The sequence below is a fragment of the Calliopsis andreniformis genome, chromosome 6, assembly GCF_051401765.1.
Source record: "Calliopsis andreniformis isolate RMS-2024a chromosome 6, iyCalAndr_principal, whole genome shotgun sequence".
Classification (NCBI taxonomy): domain Eukaryota; kingdom Metazoa; phylum Arthropoda; class Insecta; order Hymenoptera; family Andrenidae; genus Calliopsis; species Calliopsis andreniformis.
This window is the reverse complement of record NC_135067.1, coordinates 8,429,959-8,451,690: the sequence shown is the minus strand read 5'-3', so window position 1 is coordinate 8,451,690 and position 21,732 is coordinate 8,429,959. Positions and strand designations below refer to the sequence as shown.

Below are 21,732 nucleotides of genomic sequence, written 5' to 3'. Positions count from 1 at the left end.
GTGAAAACCATTTTATTCATAAAGAAATTAATGTGTACTATTATTTTTAGACGCCATGCTGTCGAATATAACATTCTATCACTATTGTCTATCCATCAAATAACTTCTGATTCTTTCTTCGAAGGATTCTTGATTTTTTGGATTAAAATACAAAAGTGGTAGCAACACTATTTATTGGCTGACCTAATATTAACTAGAAACTATTGAAATAACACACAGTCATATTAGATAAATTTGTTCCCGAGAGCCAAGCAGATTCAAGTCCCTTTTTATCATTTTTCATGAAAATAGGAAAACTAGTGTAATCACGCATGTCTTAACATCGTTTCTAAAGTAGTTTAGAAATTTTTCTTATTTATAATGTGGAATAATTTATATTATTCTGATAAAATACAGAGAAAGCAATAAAATATAGGGCATAAGACAATTTGAAAGAAATCAACTATCTCTCATGTTAATGATTTTCTTCTTCAACACCGCTACATGGCACTCATTTTTATCAAATTTTTCCAATTCTGTACCATGTTACAGGAATTCTGTGTTATATGGAGATTACCTATACTCTATATTATTTAATTAGAAAAAAAAAACAATTTTTAAACGACGACACCTTATAAGGATAATCAGGTCCTTTCTTTCATCCCAATTAACGCATTTATTTCTGCAAAAGGTACCTGGAATCATTCTCAAAACTCGTACTGCGAAACGAAGATCAGGATCTTCGCTACCGCGCTACCCGCAAAAATCGAGTTGTGGTAAACTTCCATATTCAGATCGAGCTCGATTTCTTGAGGACCTGGTATGCTTCGCGTCATCATCAAAACAGCTTGAGTAGGGGCTGGCCTCTTGAGAGCGAAACACGATTCCGTCGCACGCTGCACCCCAGGTGGAGCACGAGCCTCGAGGAATGCCATGCTGAACTGTATCGTCGAGTCTGGTAAATGGTATCCTTTCATCTTGAATAATTCCTCCGGATGATTGGGCGCGATCGGTAGCATGCTCACAAGCGTGATGAAATTGTAGGAGTAATGGGTCGGTGATTGAAGACAGGCTGTGTCGGAGATACGACAAGGCCACGTTCGTATGCATCGACTGAAATTCAAATGGTTCATTATTGATTTATTTATTTACTTGTTTATTTATTTACTTACTTACTTATTCATTTACTTATGTATTTACTTATTTGTTTGCTTATTTATTAACGAGACAGGGTACTTGTCTATATTTCTATGTTCTTACCTATTTCTTTGCCTTCAGATTAAAATCATATTTGAAAGGAAATTTTTTATTCAAAGCGTAGTACTCTTTTTTAAATCTTACATGTTAGTAAGAAAGCTTAAATAAAAAAAGTAATTTCTCAGTTAGATGTACAAAAGATCTTTTTTTATAAATGATTTTAATCCATAGACACAGAATTAGATGAAGGTATTGAAATATAGACGTGTATGCTAAGCCCTCTGGTACGTAAAAGATAAAAAAGTAAATCGTAGGTAGAGTGGAGAAAAAATGCATAGAATTAACAAACAAATTCACAGTATGAATAAGTTTACAATTGATTATAAGATTTGATTAAGTGTGAATTTTTAATAGTCTAAGGCCTAAGGGCTTAGGATATACAAGATTTGAGTGCTTGATCTTTCGATTTATACAATTAAAGTGTCCGTACTGATTTAAACGATTTTAAAAATTGTACTTACTTCTTTCTTTCCCGATCCTGATGATAACCAGCAGGACAGTTTATTCTGTTGCACCGATAACTGCCTCTGGTGTTGTGACAAATTTCATCCGACCTTCTGCAAACGAGTCCTGCTCTGCACTCGTCGATATCTGTAAAACAAAGTATGCAAGATTAGTTACAATAGAATAAACGACGAGGATCGTACACAAGAAATTCAAGATCACGTGAGCAAGTTTAAGTTGGGATTGAACTGATGGCCCAGATCTTTGACAAGACTGGGTCAAGTACAGATTATACTACGTAATTGCGAGAAATTGAAGGTGGAACGCGTGTTAATAATTGACTGACACACAGCGTACTCCGTGCTCGCGCTTTGTTACTTCAATCTGTCATACAAGTGCAAGCAAGGGAAGTAAATTTTTGCGAAATTGAGATAATGAACTTTGATTTTTGAATAGAGAAGATTGCTCCAGCACACGAAAGTATAAGATTTGAAAGAAATTAATTGAATAATAATTAACGGTAGTGAAGAACTATTATGGCTACTTTGATCATTCAATTCATTGGAACATTGTCTATTCAAAAAATGTATTCAAAATTTCATTCAAGTAGCACCTAATTTTGATTTAGATCTAGTATACTACTTTATATATAGGATGTTAAAAAGAAAAATCTGAAACTTGAAAGACTTACAATACTTATCGAGAGTGACAAAGAATATCTATTTAATTTAAAAATCTGAAAGTTAAGAAAAATTTACCTTCACAAGTTCGCCCATCCATTCCAAGTCTGTAACCATCTGGACACTTGCACTTATAGCTACCTGGTGTGTTTTCGCAAATACCTATACACAAATTATTATTTTTAAACTCCGTGCATTCGTCGACGTCCGTGCAAGAACGATTATCAGCGTTCAGCCTGAATCCAGGGTTGCAACTACACCTGTAGCTGCCCCACAGATTTGTGCACGAGTGCTGGCATAGTCCAGGTGTCCGCTGACATTCGTCAATATCCTAAAAATGCAATCACATTGAATTTATTGATAACAAAATGTTCTCTGTGTGAGAGAGAGTGATTTTAGACCAAACGAGTAAGAACATAGGGCAAGAAGATGGAGCAAAAATATAGGACAAGAACATAGAGCAAAAACCTAGAGTAAGAATATAGGGTAAGAATATAGAGCAGGAACATGGAGTAGAAATATAGGACAAGAACATAGAGCAAGAACATAGAGCAAGAACATAGAGCAAGAACATAGGGCAAGAACATAGAGCAAGAATATAGGGTAAGAATATAGAGCAAGAACATGGAGTAAAAATATAGGACAAGAACATAGAGCAAGAACATAGAGCAAGAACATAGAGCAAGAACATAGAGCAAGAACATAGAGCAAGAACATAGAGCAAAAACATAGAGCAAGAACATAGAGCAGGAGTATAGAGCAAGAGTATAGAGCAAGAATATAGAGCAAGAACATACAGCAAGAATATAAACATTGATTTGTGTTCGTTTATGAACGAATGAAATACACAAATGGGTGAAAAAATATACTTGTGTTATTAGAATTTTATTGATGCAGAGGAAGAAAGAGCATTCGCTCGTTTGGTCTAAACACACCCATGAATTATCCCCTACACGATGAGACTTGTCACAAGGTATATCTTGAGGCAAGTAATGGGTTCAAGACCACTTGGAATTATTTGTCTTAGATAACATATTTCTAGCGATTAATCCATTTTGACCAGTTTGCGATATTAGAAACAACTCAATTGCTTCCAGTGTCTCTGTAAAAATGGTCATACAGATCTTATAAAGATCTCCTAGTCTCGAAACAAATGATGGCTTCTAGACCACTCGGAATTATTTCGAATCTCTTTGCATCTTCGAAGATCGAATAAGAATCAAAATGATTCGAAGTGGTCTGGACTTATCACTAGCTCTGAGACGTGTCTTGAGACAGATCTCATCGTCATAGGAGGTACTTAAGAGATGATTGTTTATTGCATACTTGACAAGCACCACTGAATCCTTCAACGTTCTGAAATCCATTATCACAAATACATCGATAAGAGCCAGGAGTATTTTCGCATCGACTATTTAGCCCACAAAGATTGCCATATAGACTGCATTCGTCCATATCAACGCAATCTTTGTTAGGTCCAGTGACATAACCAGGTGGACATATGCAAACGTAGCCGCCCACTCTGTTCTCGCAAGTTTGTTGCGGAGAACACTTATGGCTACCGTCTGCGCATTCGTCTATGTCCACGCAATATTGCCCTGACACTGGATCCAAAGTGTATCCACTACCACATAGCACTCGCGATATACACCTGGAAATTATTCAATAAAAATTTGTTGGACTTCTTAGATCCTTTTAAGTACACACAAATAAAATAACCAAAGTAGAAACATGCATATGACTTCTGAGTCAGAAGTTCTGACTCCAATAGAAGGAGTGAAACACTTCTTCTCATTACTTCATTCAAAGTTTAAAAGTATACTTTTCTCTTAACATTTAGTAGGACTATTTAACTTCTTTAGATAAATATTTCACTAAAGAATGAACAAAGTCAACCAACAGAATATCAATCTCATAGTAGAATCATATACTACATACTTGTAAGACCCAACCGTATTAACACAACGTTGCGTTGTTCTACCACATGGACTCGGGTTTCTTTGACACTCGTCTATGTCCATGCACTTATTTCCAGAGCCAAGTTCAAATCCACGTGGACAATTTCGCTGTCCTTGAGAAGTTAACGCTGTAGTGACGGATGAGGCTGTCGTGGTCGAAGTTGTCGTTGTAGTCGTCGTCGTTGTCGTTGGCAAAGCCCCAATTCGTGGCTGAGCAACAGGCACACGTGGATTACGGTCGCAGCGATAGGAACCAAGAGTGTTCCTGCAGTGATAGCCTTCTATGCAATCGTGAGTACCCAATAGACACTCATCGTCATCTTCACAGATTTCAGTGGCAGCGTTTAGCGTGTAGCCTGTGCCACAGGGTAGAAAACGCGTGCAGGTGTAGCTTCCTATGGTATTGTCGCATCTTTGAGTTGGTAGACAAGTGTCCTCCTACAATACAGTAGTTTTTTTATTTTACTGAAAGTTTTTCATTTTACAAAATAATCTTGTGCTGTAACACGAGTGTAAAGGATAAGTAATTCAGTTCTTATGCAACCAGAATATATCTCTCGCTTTAAGTGAAACGAAAAATTGTTTCTAATGTTGAAAATATTAATTTTTAAAAATTTTATAAAAACTATTGAACTTTTTAGAATTCTACTTTTCTACTGTTTAATTTTTGAAATAGCTTTCAGAGTTTCATAGTGAAGCTAATGTACCACAGCACTCAATGGGTTGATCTACTCTGCAAGTCCTTTACCTGCATTTGGCACTCGTTGATATCCACGCAAGCTTGCGTCAAATTCTCGCGTCTGAAGCCAACTCTACAATTGCATATGAAACTTCCTTTTGTGTTAACGCACTCCTCGTTGCTGCTGCATGCATCTGGTATTTCTTTGCACTCGTCAATGTCAACGCAGCCACGGTTCCTGACGTATCTGGAACCTTCGTCACACTTTTGGTTCGCAGATGGTGGTGCTGGGGATGTAGGTGGTTTCCTAGTGATTGGCACTGGAAGCTTGGCGCAGCTGTAACCACCTGGTTGATTGTAACAAACCTCGCCTTCGCAGGAGTCCAAACCTTCCGCGCATTCGTCTATATCTGTTAGGAAAAATAGGTTTATTTGAACAATTTACAACTTCAACTTGCCTTAACAAGCAAGTTTGAGTATATTTGGGTACTTCTCATATTATGAAAAAACCGATCCTAAAGTAGTTAATAATCGAAGTGTAACTGAAGTCATTTTGGTAACAGTGGACTTTGGCTACAAAGCTATTTGTATTCGCTTTTTATTTAATTTTTTCACTATATCGAGGTGTGAAATTGAATTTGTGTAATGTGACTTAGTGCTCAGCATTTGTGCAAACAAGATACAGGAAGACACAGATACAACATGACGTTACAACAGTGCAAAACAAGATAAAATAACGTAATGCATACATATGTATTGCAAAAATCAGAATACATGCACATAGACTCATGGACAAGTAATATTAGCACAAAGACAGATACATGTGCGATAACAATATAACTAGCATACTATTTTTTCAAGTGTATTAAGCTTTATAAGCTCATATGAAAGCAGTTTTCATAAAAAAGTGGTTCTCTTACTTTACTCTCTCTTAAACTGAAATCAAAGGAGAATTCGATAAGCATCAGAAATCATACCTTAGTAACTAGAAAATATTTACCAATTTTTCATTTATAGAATCGTAGAATATAGAATCAATTTTATCTATGGAATTTATAGAATTTCATTTTCAGTTTATAGAATCAGTGAAAATTACAACTCACCTGTACACTTCCTTAAACGAGGATGATATCTATAGCCAGAGGGACAAGCTGGTTTCTGGCGCTGACGTTCTCTCTGGGGTACAGGTCTCTCACACCTATATCAGTCAAAATATATTACACTATCATTAAAACAAACTCAACAGTACTCCAACACCTCAACAACACGAAGTATTTTCCTACATTCACAAATTTAGTAAGAAAATCGTACTTTTCATTTAACGCAATTTTTAGTTTTCATCTCAGAAAATTAAATTTGGAATGGCACACTGGTACACTGTCAGATTTAGTGTGACTTTTACATAGTTTGAACATATAACAACTTCTGTAAAAATTTACTAAAATACTTTCAAGTGAATTATACAGGGTGATCCTCTTGCTTGGAGATTCAAAGACAGTGCCGCCATAAAATTATCACAGCAAGAATACTTTGTATGTAGGTCCTGCCGACTTTCAATTAAGAAGCGCAAAATAACACAGTGGGCCTCTTAGGTCATGAAAGAGTCCTGCTACGATGTTTTCACGACGACCTGCTTTTGAATCTCCTAACGAGAAAATCACTTTGCATAAGCTTATACAATTCAAATTTTGAGAAAGAAATTAAGAAACCTCTTTATTTGCAAATATTTTGCAGCACAGCAACAGAAATCAGTATTTCGCTGGGCCATAAAAGACCCCAGAGTACCATTCCAGAATTAAGTTAAAAAAGAATACCTGTATGTGCCAGGTAGATTGATACATTTTTCAGAGTATCTGGCATCGCACTTATATTGTCCAGTTCTGCACTCGTCAACGTCTTCGCATCGCCTATTATTTAGGGAGTATTCGTAACCAGACTGGCAAGAGGGCAACCTAGTCAGACACTCGAAGCTACCATGTTTATTGACGCAATATTGATGCAGTTCGATCTGACAAGTGTGCAGATTTTCCGAGCACTCGTCGATATCCACGCAGCTGCCATTGAAAGAGCGCTTGAATCCATCGCTGCAAGGGAGTATCAACTCGCAGAAGAAAGAGCCGTTTGTGTTGACGCACTGGTGACTGCTCTGCGGGCAATCGTGCCTGCCCAAGAGACACTCGTCCACATCCTGGCAAGCTTTCAGCTTCGGGCTGAAATACCAGCCAGTGGTGCAGAGTGGCGAACACTCGTAACCACCTGGGATGTTATGACACTGTTCATGATCCCGACAGCCTGGTCCAGCCACGCACTCATCAATATCCACGCATTCTCCGGTATTCAAATCTCTCGAGTATCCGCGCTTGCAGGGCTCTGAGAATGAAAAATGGTTGACACTCTGCAAAATCAATTTTATGCAGTCTTTCTGGAGAGGAACGTTTTTATGTTGAATGCTAACCCTTAGCTGATGTAGTCTCAGTGTTACAATGTATGCAGTGGGAGAGGCTTATGGCGATTGGGTTATTAAAATTGATCTACTGGGGGTTAGACAATAGGTGACAGAAATTTTAAAGGATGATTCTACGTGTCAAAATAGAACGAAAATTTAGAATGACCTGTGTTACATGTAACAAGTTAAATAGTACAGGTATTGTAAATTAAATACTATTAGATATACTTAAATTATATACTTTACTTATTATATACTTGGCTTTGTTTCCAAGTTATTAATTACTGAGAAAACATTTAAAATGTGTCTGGCTATAGGAACTTATTTTACTGACTTCGCTGTGTCTGACTTGGTTGATGCAAGTGGGCAGTAGAATAAGTCACAAGTCAGACACATTTCTCGCACATTTTAGGTATTTTCTCAAGAGTGAATAACTCTGACACGAAGCTTTAAACGTATTTTCGTCATTCTTGATTTTCGTTTTATTTTAGCGTTTAGAATCGCCCCTTAAAAAATTAATTCTTTGTAAGTTACTCGTGAACATCTTTTTCGTACCAAAGGTCAAAAACTGAGTCAATAGAAACACTGTATCTCATGCAAATCAGCTAAGGCTTAAATATAATTTTCTTCATTCATACCTTTTTTCTATTATTTCGCTGCTCATAAAACGGTTTACTAGTTGTTGTGGAAGTGGATGTTGTGAATGCTTCACAAGAGTAGGAGCCATTTGTATTAATACAGAAGTGTGTGGATATATTACATGAATGCAATCCAAGTTTGCACTCATTTATGTCTTGACACAAGTCATCATTTTTGATGAAGTAATCACTATCATTACGTAGTTGAAAACCAGGTGGACACAATGGAGAACATCTATAGCCACCTTCGAAGTTTACACATAGTTCACCAATTCCACAGTATGATAAACCATTGCTGCATTCATCAATATCTACCAAACAAATTTTAATAATAAATCTAATGTATGTTCATCCTTCTACACAAAGGTATGTATGATACTAAATTTTTTAAGATATGACTTGGAGCATTTATTATTTGATAGAGGTATTTATTTATTATTTTTCTTTACCAATACACTCTGAACTTCTTTGGTCAAATATAAATCCTGCCTCACAGATCGTCTGATTCAAGACTGGAGAAACAGAATCTGGAGGAACTGCAGTTTGTGAGTTATATTCTCTGCTATATGAATAATCGCGACTCTCTCGGTTTTTCTCATCCCCATTGAGACTTTCTTCATTCAGAGATTCGCATCTAATTAAACATACAATAAAATTGTACCTATACTGAACAAGTAATTATCTACACATTGAATCTCATTACTATAAAACCAGCTTGATGTTTCTAAATGAATCGTATGTTCAATTAACTGGATTTGAATAAAATTCAAGCAACAACTGATATAAAAAATGTTGAAATCTCAAATTATTAAAATATTACGAAATACTAGGTCTAACTGAATTTAAATCGCGAAATACAAGAATTGAATGTTCTACAGTGGTATTCTAGTTATAAAGCGCAGTATATTATTTATTTAAAAGGTATAGATAAAGATAAGATTGATATATTTAAAGATGTAGATAAATATTGAAAAATATAAAGTTCTTTTTTAAATTCATATGAAACTTTGAAAAACGTACCTAAAACTACCAATTTCATTGATACATTGCTCATTTTCGTTGCAAGAGTGTAATTGCTCTTTACACTCATCAACATCGATACACGCTTCCTTAAGATCACTTGAAGGTTTATAGCCCGCGAGACAAGTGGATGGTTCTATTTTCTGATCGATCGAAGGTTCAGGTAAAGAACTATTCAAAGACGATACACATTCATATCCTCCTACTGTGTTCTTACACGTGGTATTCGGTTCAAGACAAAGAGTGCTCGATTCAAGACACTCGTCTACATCTAGAAGCACAAAATTTTATATGCAACTGAAGCAGACAACGAGAATAGGAGTAGATTTCAAGAAAATTTATTAAGATTCCCATGCAAAGTTTCAATATTTTGTATTAAATTTATCATTATTATTTTTATGAATGCGTAGAATTAAGTAGAAGCAAAGAGAACGTAAAAGAAAAATGGTTTTTCGATTTATGAATTAGAGATTGTAAAAAATATACAAAATAGATTATGAAAGTTATTACTCACATGCAAGTGAAAGTATAATACATGCTGAAGCAACGCAGACGTTTTTGTAAATTAAGTTACTTCCACTGATTCGAGTAATTAATTAATTAGGAATATTCAGTTACCAAGATATACATGCATTGCCTACAGGAAGAAGTTGAAATATCAAAAAGGAGAAAAAGCACTTATTATTGTTGTAATAGACATTTTCTATATCTTTTAATTAATTAATTGCTAAAAAACGACAGAAATATTTACCAGTACAGGTACCCAGATTGATATTATAAATAAAACCTTCTCCACATTTTACGTCACATTCGTAAGCCCCTTCGGTGTTTCGGCAGACTTCTGTGCCCTCAAAACAGCTGTGAATACCTTCGGTGCATTCGTCCACGTCTAATTACAGAGAAGAAGAAATATGAAAGTTAAGAAAAATTATTTCTGTGTTTTTGCTAATCAAGAAATTGATCAAAAAATACCTTTACACTGTTGTGACACTGTATCGAACTTAAATCCAGCAGGACAGGATTTTACCCCTTTCATCTCGAGACAACTGAAACTACCTTGTGTATTGACACAAAAATTTTTGTTACCAGGACATGGTTCTGGTAATATAACGCATTCATCGATATCTGGAAAGAATGTAAAGTTATTTGAAGATTTATTAATTTATATTAAAATCCATCCGCAACGTACTAAAACCAAAAGTAAATTTTCGAGGCTGCTAAAAGTATTAAATCTATGTATTAAATTTGTATAAGTTTGATTTTGTTTTCATGAATGTTTATTTACACTCTTCTTGTTAGGGGATAATTTTTTGCTCATATTTTAAATTACTTGTATGGAAATATACTTAGAAGGACCAAGTGAGCCATTTTCACTTGATGACGAATAATATAATATCATGTTTATTATAGTATAGGGACCAATGTGATGTGTAATTTTTCAAATTTGGTACACAAACGTGAATTGAAAGCTTCAAGAAGTAAAAGTGAGAATATTAAACTGATTATGATATTCACACGTTTCATATTTAGCTTAGATCTACCTGCAATAAATTACATCGTGAAGAAACCTATATGTATAAGATATCGAACGATATTAAGATCAATTTTAGGACCTATATTATTTATCGTTAAACATTTTTTACTTTCTTGGGCGGTGAAAGAAGCCCCTGAAGTTCTAGATTCTTTTGTTTAATACCCTGTATAAATATTTTATGACATAAGTGATGTAGAAGTTAAATATTTCGTGGTGCAGGTAGTAAAGGTCATAAAATCATGCCAGTAATTATATGTTGGGCCTAATTTCGAAAAAGTACACAAAGCGGGACAATTCTGACCAGGGATGCCAGGCGAGCAGAACTTTCTGACGTCACTGCAATAAGAGTGAGGGAATGGCACTATCCAACCATTGGAAGCTCAGCTGGAAGCTCAGAAGTCGTCAGTGAGACGACACAGGGGCAAGTGGAGTGCTTGGTTGCTGCAAGTAGTAGTAATAAGTGTGACAAATTCGACCAATAAGGGAAGTGTGTGTGTGCCATCTTTATGTATGTTTCTATGGAGCCAATCAGATACACTGACAACTTCTGAGCTCTCAAGAGTACCAGGGATGGTATGAAACCTCTCTTACAGTGACGTCACGAGGTAGAAAAGGGACTTTCGAATGGGGTGGCGATTGCCTCACAAACCAGTCATTGCCTAGAATCCACGCATCATTCGAAATGTTCCTCTTCTACCTCGTGACGTCACTGAACAGAAGGTTTCATACCATCCCTGGATCATACTGAGTCTTCACACTTCCTCAATCCTACTCCTACTATAATGACGTCAGAAAGTTCTGCTCGCCTGACATCCCTGATCCTGACCCAAAAGTTAGTACAGTATTTGTCAGATTGATGTAAGAATGTTCAGGACCAAATTAAATTAAAATAAATCAGGATAAGAGAAGTTTAGTAAGAGCTAGAAAACATTTTCAAAACAAATCAGTGGACTGTGCCAACATACTGAAAAGTTAAAAAAGATTGTGAAATGAACAGTGTAAGTATACCTGCACAGAGGCCTGTAGTAGGTTCCCAAACGTACCCAGGCGGGCAAGTTTCATAAGGCAGATTCTTCAGCACGTCCTCTGGCGCACAGACGTAGGATCCTATAGTATTTTCACATCGACCAGGACAGAATCCATTTTCAGCGCACTCGTTCACGTCTAAGCAGTGGGATACACAATGCCAAAGGTAACATGAACAAAGGTAACCATGGACATAAGCGTATTGCAGTGTCACGAGGAAGAAAAGGCGAAGCTCACTTTATTAAGCAATTGTAAAATATGCTTGAAGATACATTTACAAGTTGCATATAAAGAATTGGCATCTTTGGCAACCTTAGCAATTGCTAGCCATAAAACACAATCACAGATAAGCATCTTAGTTAATTCGAACATTTGTGATTGTAGACTTTGAAATTCGTGAAGTTTGATATAATGCACAGCTTATATTCTGACTGACATGCAGTATGTGCAGTGCCATACCTTTTAAATCGCTTGATCAGAATATTTGATTTTCATTGTTTCAAGAGAGTTTGTGGCTTTCTTTTAATGTTGATTGTTTAGGGTGTTCAATAGCGAGTGAGAGTGAGAAACCATTTAAGGTTCTTGACAATAAGACGAAAATTAGTTACAATTTTACGGTTGAACCTTGGTTTGTTAATTCTGTGCTTATTACAATTTTTCTTTGGATGCTTATATCAAAGTTAATTTATACAAAATGAAAATATAGAAATTGATTATCATGATAAATGTCGTAGTGGTCATTAATCACCAGTGACCAGTACCTGAAACTTTCTTGTAGCAGTCTCTCAAAGCACTCATTATAAATCAACAATAACAATTTCGCATTCTGAATATGAATTTAAATATTTGTCGAAATTCCAATCCATCACAAACAGAGAGAATGTAAATGTCATCTAAGGTAAATTAGGAGAAATGAATAAATAAATTGGAATTTTACCTTGTATAATTAGTCTCAAACTAGATTTGACATAATTAGATTGCTGATTTTGATGCAAAATTACATTTACATGAATAGAGCTAAAAGAAAAAATGGAACTTAAGTACAGATTTTGTCCACCCTGAAAAAATAATATTATAACATGTCCTTTAAATGTTCTGTACATTTTTACAAATTATGTACAGGGTGTAAAAAAATTAATGGTCACGGCTGAAGGGGGTGAATCTGTTCTGTACATTTTTACAAATTATGTACAGGGTGTAAAAAAAATTAATGGTCACGGCGGAAGGGGGCGAATCTGTTCTGTACATTTTTACAAATTATGTACAGGGTGTAAAAAAATTAATAGTGACGGCTGAAGGGGGTGAATCTACACCTCTGAGCAAAATTGTTTATAATATTGAAAATTAATGTTAATTTCTTTTATTAAATTAAATTTCTCATAAATGCATCAAGATCCGCAGTCTAGATACATATAAATAATAAACGAAGGCTCAACCAGAATTTCGTTACTCGTAATTTTCATCTTATTTTCACGTCTGCAATCATTCTTAATATTTTGCCCACCTGTAGCTGAACACCCTGTGTACTCAAGTACTACGTACTTAATACTGACCGTCGCAAACCTGATTGGTAACATTATAGCGGTAGCCAGCTGGGCAAAGGGGTGACAAATCGCTCTCTGCATTCGGTGCAGTGGCCTTCTTTTCAGGAGACTTCGGTATGCAAGATCGTCCATCATCTGCTAAATCGTAGCCAGGGTTGCAGCTGCATATGACAGCGACTCCGTTATCTGTGCATCGCTGCTCGCATGGATGGGTGGATTTACATCTGAATAATACGATGCACAATAACTAGAGAATTTTACCAATGGCAATTATATGCAAGAATCTAATGTTTCAGAGGCAAAAATGTGTTTTATCGTATTGCACTTCGTATTTATTGATGTTACCTTGAAAGTAAATTTAAAACTAGATTTTTATTTTGACGAAATGTTTCTTGCTATGATTGTTAAATCATTGTTATTATTATTATATTGCACTACTTATATACGTATATTATAAATTTGTAGATTTATATTGAGAATTTTAGTGTTAAGTGCATATTTGTGAGAACTAGTTTGAGAAACTTTTTTGAGACTTTTTCATTTTTGAAACTTTTGTCATTGAAACGTCTTCCATTTTAATTAGTAAACAATTTAAAACTTATTGAATTTGTTGTGTCTTTTAAAATCTGCAGTTTATAACATTAGTAATAATTGGGCACAACAGAAATGGGAAGTAACAGGAAATGATTTTAAAGCAACTTATACAATTATAATACCTATCAGTTGGTTGATTTTGTGTGCAAGTTTTTCCATCCTCGAGTAAAGTAAACCCTTCGCGACATTTGCAATAGTATGACCCTGGCGTAGGTACGCAAATATCAGAGCACAGTAACCCTTTCATAAGTTGGCAGATGTCATCTAACGCTGTAAATTCATTGTTTATATACAATATAAAATAATATCCCAAATATTTGCTTTTTAATTACCAATTCAAAGGTTTTGTCTTCGAAATCACCTCTTCGAAAAGAGGCTTTAAGTAAAAAGCAATACAGAATTACATAATTATCGTCAAAAACCTACTCGCTGATCAGAACCTAATTCCTGATCAGTTTAAAATTTATATACATACATGAAATTTATTTTGATAAAAACTTGTTCCAAAAAATTAGTAAACAATTGTTACCTAGTTTAATATTTATACATGAAATTTAATAGCTGGTGGTGAGACATAATTTAAATAGTCAACTATTATTCTCTTTATATGTTTTATTTTAAAAATTAAATTATGATTTAATTATTATTTTCGCACTTTTTTCAACAACAAATTGAAGACGACACATACATTTATATGAATAACAAAAATTTTTTTGGATTTGGTTAATTTTCTCGCGTATATGTTAAAAAAACCGTACGTTTTACTCTTAAGTAATCAGGAACTTGGTCCTTGACGATAGCTGCTAATTAAAATTTCATTTCATATTCATCTATATTCGTATGTAGGCGCACTGTCACTTACGAGGCGTGGGAATTGATGGTGAAAACGACGTCGGTTCTGACTCTGACGTCGTCTGTGTGGAAGACGATGATGAAGAAGGCGTCCGAGAAGGAGACAATGATGAAGAAGGTGTCAAAGAAGAAGACGATGATGAAGTGGTCTCGTTTGATGGAGTTGTATTCGACAAATCTGGTGTGGTAGTTGGTGACGCTTCATGACAGCACTCCAGAAAAGCAGGATCCCATGGATTTCCAAAAGTGAAGCTCTTGAAGGCGCATCCTTGACCCATAGACCCAGTTAGAATACCTGAAATAGCATTAAACTATGATTGAACTTGACTGAAATGTGACAAGTTGATGACTGAATATGTATTTAGGTGTTACATACACAGCACTATGCCCCTAATCACCTAAAGAGATGGTTTTGCATCATGAATAAGCGTGATGCAAAACTTTCTGAGAGCTACCAGTGTTGGGTAGCTTTGAGAGCTCAAAGATTCAAGGGTGCAAACAAAAATAAGAACAATGACTATATCGAGCGTACAATGTATGTTTCAATGTTTTAAGTATTGTTAGGGAAGTCTCTACCTAGACCAAAAATTGTCCATTTTGAGCACTCTTCTTTATTAGATACTCTCTTTATCCAAGTTCTTGACAAATTTGAAAAGATGTGTGTCCAACTCTCAAGAACAATTATCGCAAAAAGAATTTACGAGGGAAGTCTACGATTTGTGTACTAAGTTTTATGCTCTATTTTCTTTTAGATGTAGGAGAAGACAAACAAAACACTTTCACAAAGCAGGAAGGAGCGCCTCTGCCTAGAACTTGAGAAGTTAATCACTGAAAATGTGAAAATTTCTTCGTACATCTTCAAATTTTCACATCTGCAATAATTAATTTCTCAAAAACCAGACATATAGATAAGCAGTAGTAAAATGCATAGCAATACAAATGTGAAGACTTTATTACATTTTCAATAATTAATTTTTCGAAAACTACGCAGAGGCGCTCCTTCCTACTTTGTGAAAGAGTTTTGTTCGTCCTCCCCTACGTCTAAAAAAAATTGAACAAAAACCTAAGTGCACTCTTCGTAGAATCCCTTTTTGGAATGTTGGATAGACTTATTCTACTTGTAAAATATCATTTCTTTATTCAATTCATAAACATCACATCGTATAATAGTTAACACGAACCAAATAGGTGAAGACTAAAATATACCTAATTTACAGCCTTCGCAACAGTCACGATGGTAGTCGCCAGGCCCAGTTCGCCTGGTTTTGGTACCAGTGACGCACGCTAGGCCAGCACGTGCATCCGACTTCCCTTTCTCGCACTGTCGCTCATGGTAAGCTCTAACGCAGCAGATGTCCACAGCCTCCAAGCAGAGCCCTTGCTCCACTGTGGGCACTCCTGCTACCGGTCCAGAGAACTTCTCACAGCCAAGGCCTTCCATGGCCCAGGAGGTGCCGAGGCCGCAGCACTTCTCGAACTGTGCTTCCATTCTGGCTTCGACTACTGCCCCTGCAAGGTGAAAATGATTTGAAGAATATTTCTGTATCTGAGAGTCAAACTACCTAAGTCCACTTACTCCAAAATTGAGTTTTCGATTGTATCAAAAGTGGGAGATTTCATCGTCATCTTTATTATATTTGATTTCGTTAGTAAATACTGCAGAAGGTTTTTTATCAAACTTATATTATTAGGTGTATTTTATATTGTCGATTTTATTAATTAGGTATACATTGAATTCTGTAATGTTTCTTATTTCTTCAGAAGGTATCAACTTCTTTTAGCATAGTGTAATTGGTAATGTTTGTAATGTGTTGTTAGGAAGTACTTATACTACTGGTCTAAAGTTTGATATCAGTTTTTACATTAAGAAAGCGAAGGTCCTTTTATGGAACACATGATGTAAGAGATAATAAACAGTTCTGGATCCCAGAGCCTAGAGTGTATTAAGCAAGTGCAACAGAATACAAGTAAGCTACTTGTATTCTGTGTTACTCAATACACTTTGGCCCTTATGTCCAGAATCGTATTTAATTATTTCAATACAATGAAATAAAGAATATTGTAACTATTTCTTACTAACAAATGATTTCAAACTTTTGGGCATCAATGTATATCTATAATTCTGTGATAATTAATATTTAATCTCGCTTTTAGAAGTGGTAATCTCACTTGGGTTAAACCAATATTTTAAAAAATAACACAATTAATAAAATACAGTAAGAATAGGTATAATAATTAGCTATGTCCTTTGTATTTGAATCGTCCTTCCAATTCGAAGAAGCTCGTGACAAAGTTATCTCCTATTTACATACCATTTTTATAAACTCTCAATGGAATTCAAGCCTACTGTTAAATCTTTGTCGTCGTTGCAACGAATGAAACAAGATAAGAACTAATTTAGGAAGATATCAATAGTAGACTATTTTGGCCGACCATTTTTCTCACATTTACTCTATCTCTTGTTCTGTATAATTGTCGCTTTCAGTTAGCGATTAAATACAATAGGGAATTGTTAACACGAATTTCTACTACATTGTATTCCTAGAATAACATTACACGACATAATACAGTATAATTCCATTGTATCGTTAAACGATTTCAATCGTATAAATCGTATCAATTAAATCCTTTTACGCTCAATTGCCCTCAGTGGCTAGTCAAAATAAAATTCTTAGCATTCGAAGGTCGTGAAGGATGAATCAATGGCTGAAGACTTTTTCTCGTTTTTACTCGGGAGATGAAATAATTGAAGCACTTAATGTTTTAAAACAGTACAGCTTAGTATTTAACATTAATTTTTATTTCAAAAACCATGTGGTACCTAAAACTTGAGAAACGAGTTCAAAGAAGGGTAGGAGGAATTAAAAATAGAAAACTTTGGATTTTGATTATTATTATTAGATATTAAATATATCGTTTATCGAATAAATGATGAACAATTATTAAATTCATTGTTTTCTGGACTGCATTACCCTTTCGTGAAATTAGTACTCGTATATTTGTAAGAGCGATTGTGCAACAGTGTTTAAATAGAGGTCTCTATAAATCAGTAGGTAGTGCAGACGTCGAGTAGTTAAAAGGAAACTCATGATTTGTTTAATGATAACAGTGAAGCGAGAATGCGTGCATGGCAAACTTTGTATACAACTTTTTTTTAATTAATTTCCTGGAGAAAGGTGTGAGTTTATGATTAATGAACAAATATAAATTGAAAGTTTTATGTATTTTTTATAACATATTTCTGATTTATAAACAAATAAAATCAACAATTTATGAACAATGGTCAATGCACAGTCATTATCACTAAACAATAATGATAACTGTTGTGTCACTTAATGTTAATTATTTCATTAAGTGATCAATATTAATATTAATTACTAGTACTTCAAATACTATTACTATTCAATATTAATAATTAATACTAATATTAATTACTTTATGAAGTAATTCATAAGCTCGCCAGTAAACGCCACACTATTACTATTCAAATCTACTGTCATAAAAACTGAGCGCATCTTCATATGTACTCAACGATCCCATGTAGCGTTTCTTCAATTGTTAATTCCGAGAAAACTCTGATCACCTACTCCTACTGCATGCACACTTTCTTATCTTTGCATGACTAACTCTTAGGTCACAAACAACAAGTTAATTAAATTATTTTAAGGATCATCTATAATATGGGGTACAATCTTGTATACAATGTTCAATAGTCGATAGCTTAAGCAATATTTAACTAATTTATAAGTACTTGCGAAAAATTCAGATTATTGTGTTCATATACTACACATGGTATAGTATAATAGTATCATCACTACAATTGTTTTTTTAAATTTCAAACTAAGATCTTGAATTGAAGTTAATTTTTAAATTTAAGTTTGTATAGAAACCATTGATGAGTGGATCAGTGTTAATTAATGGATACTTCATTCTAAACATTCGCTAATTTCAGTAGCAATAGTGTTCTCTAATAATCCTACTCGACTACTATTATACAGGCTGTAACAAATATAAAATATAGCCTTCAATGACCTAAGGGGTGGTAGGGGGTTCAAATCGTAGCACAAAATGTCCTATTATAGAGTGCCCCACCTGCCTTCTTTTTGTAATAATAATACCTTAAAGTTAACATACCTACGTTAAACTAACAATCAGAGGATCCTGTAATTTTGCAGATGAATTGAAGGGCAGTCCAATTTCTAACTTTTATGAAAGCTAAACTGCAAAAAATACAACAAAATGTACATATTAAGAATCTTTTGCTTTATTTCTACCCTTCAATGTATCTGCAAAATTACAGGATTCTCTGACTGTTAATTTAGTATACAGATATGTTAACTTTCAGGCATAATTATTGCAAAACAAAGGCATATTGGACACCATATCATAGAACATTTTATGATCCACTTTAGATCCTTCGTCACCCCTTATCCTTTAAAATATAGAAGACTATATTCGCCATATCCTCTATATAAAAATATCTAAAAACATTTGCAGTCCTCCATAAAGAAACTCATGAAACTCGTTCCCCCGTCGCCAAAATTCATACCTCGCTTATGAAGAAAAAATTCCTCCACTTGGATAGCCAAGAGCAGGACCAAGATCGCGCGTGGATCGATAGATCGAACCATTTTCGTCCTTCGAGCGTCCAGATCAGTCCCAAGGATGTTCGCGAAATTCACACTCGTCCCTCACGTTAGACGCGATTCCCTCCTTCAAATTTCTTTCTTTGCCGCCAACTTTGGACGCGAGATTTGTACGCGTCCTTATTTCGTCGCTTGCGCTCTGTATGAGCGCTCAGCGTGCATTGAAACGCTCAGTTCGCCGCCACCTCGGTTTTCTTCTCTGCACCTTTCTGCGCGCATCTCATTCATCCTCTTCCAGTTCACAGTTCGAGCCCTCGTCTCTCCTAAGCGTGCGCGCGCACGCATAGAGCGCTTCTAGTGATGGCACTGACTCGAGATCATCTGGGTCTTTGAATTCAGATTTAGGAATTTGTAGAGATTTACCTATTGGGAATTGTTGAATTGAATTTGATACCTTTGTATTTTGAGCTAGTTGTAGGAGAAGGTGTTGGTAACACAGTATATTCTTTATTAACTCTCTGAAGCACGGAATTTGGAAAATAAAAAGACCCATGCTGCATAGAAACTTTATTTTTATAAAATTTAGCTAAGTAGGTTTATCTTAATTATTAGGGAATTATAAGGGTGCTTCAAGTAATTTTAATTTTTCGAGGTGAGAAATATCCCACGTCGTATGGGATGTTCAAGAATATTCAGAAATATCCTACTATGCATAATCAGGTATTAAAAAGGTGGGACATTTAACTCTACCATGCTTCAAAAATTCAACTAGATCTTAATTTTCTGGATTCTCTATTATTCGGGATTTCATGAACTGTGTAAGCAGTATAAGCTCATGAGATGAAATTATGTATGTACTTGGAAGCTTACAAAATACACACAAAGATTACGACAAAGATCGTAACAAGAATTTGGAACCTTGTTCAGGGTTTTATAAATTCCTATATTCTTATAGGTTCAAATGCTGAATCTGAAGTATAGCAAACAAAATACTTTCAGTTACTCTTGTATTTATTTCTATACATTTAAGTTTTACATTACACCCTTTTGCACGTTTTTCTAAAAAAAGATACTTAGATGGATCTGAGCACCATTGATTATAATCAGTGTCAAGCAACAGTTATTTAGTGATGGCAATTAAAGATAAAACTGCTTACTTATGGATAAAAGTATAATAAAGTTGTAGAAGGTATTCAGTTACAAAATTTCAGGGGTGATTTTAGACATCAAACAAAAGATTCTGGACATTAGACAAAATTAAAGATAATGAAAATGTAGTAGAACATCTCCTATAACTTATTAATTTGCCTTCTGTACCTACTAATTGTAGTATAATCCTCCTGAAACTTGGCAAGTCGAATAATCACCACAAAGTTCGTGACAGGAGTTAAGCCATGGAGATCCAGGATTATCATAGTCACTGTTTGGGTTGTGTATCTTAAATACGTACAGTATTTCACCACAATGGTGTAATGTAAGTATTTCCTCAAACAGTAGCTAGGATAATCACTGCTTTCTTTAAATCCTTATCACTCTATGATTGCTAGGTAAAATTACTTAAGTCACATGTTTTTGTTTTCGAGATATTGGCGTTTAAAGTCTTCTACTTCAACAGTGTCCTCTGGACTTATGTCTTTTTGAACCCTTACCTTTAATTACCTTTTTTCAATGCCCTTTCTTCTTTCTGAATATATAAATTCCATATCCTAGATCTCAGTTAAGACTTTAAGTTCAATTTTTTAAAAATGCAATATAGGTCGTAGCCTTAGTCTGTGGTTACAACTAATTAGATAGAACATTGGTTCATCAGAGAACGCATCCACTGAAACCCCAACCTTAAGCCACAGAATTACTTCTGTGAAGATCAAACGATAAACGAAGTGACAAACGAAGAGCCAAAGATCATTTCGTTATTCTTACTTGTCACCTTTTGCTTCGACTTCTAGAATCACATTTTATATTTCCTCCCTTCTATGGTCCTATAGCCAGTAACCAAAGATTATTAAAAGAAATGTAAAGCTTTCCTGACCCGATGGCATACAGTTCTCACTATTCAGACTTTCAGGAGTAAACCATGTACTTTCGACAGAATTTTTCCAACGTTTCGCCAGCATTGAAGTTAGCTTCATCAGGTAGTCGAATGACACACTGATACTCATTGTTAGAGAACTGCGATACCCTGTACACTACAGACGATCGTGGTTGTACGCAGAAGGATGTTAGTCCCATCGCTACCACGCGCTGAGTTTCTTTCTTTCTCGAATGGAGGTCCCCTCCAGTAGCTCCAAGAGCATCCTCGTCATACTGGTGACTTCTTCCGTGGCATGTGCTCCCGCTCGGTGTCACAAAGCACAAAGATCCTTTTTTTGCCGGAGTCCCGTGGACAGTAGGCGCCTTGTTGATCTCACGAATTTCCGTGGCACCGCGGGGGAAGAAAGGGAGCAAATCCTGTGACGGTTTAAGAATAGCTTGTCACTGGAATACTTCCTCTTTGT

General features: G+C 35.2%; 1 protein-coding gene across 1 annotated transcript; it reads right to left on the bottom strand.

Moving 5' to 3' along the window:
* Positions 1-156: 156 nt before the first annotated feature.
* Positions 157-19,380, bottom strand: LOC143180395 (uncharacterized). Its single transcript, XM_076380092.1, has 19 exons — positions 19,201-19,380; positions 15,858-16,160; positions 14,662-14,946; positions 13,922-14,069; positions 13,215-13,429; positions 11,644-11,799; positions 10,074-10,226; positions 9,853-9,990; positions 9,102-9,372; positions 8,531-8,715; positions 8,082-8,392; positions 6,812-7,392; positions 6,101-6,195; positions 5,067-5,407; positions 4,299-4,756; positions 3,687-4,011; positions 2,439-2,691; positions 1,698-1,827; positions 157-1,092 (listed from the first exon to the last, which is right to left on the bottom strand). The coding sequence occupies exons 1-19, from the start codon at positions 19,280-19,282 to the stop codon at positions 687-689; spliced, it is 4,836 nt and encodes a 1,611-aa protein (XP_076236207.1). The 5' UTR covers positions 19,283-19,380; the 3' UTR covers positions 157-686.
* Between the last annotated feature and the right edge of the window lie 2,352 nt (positions 19,381-21,732).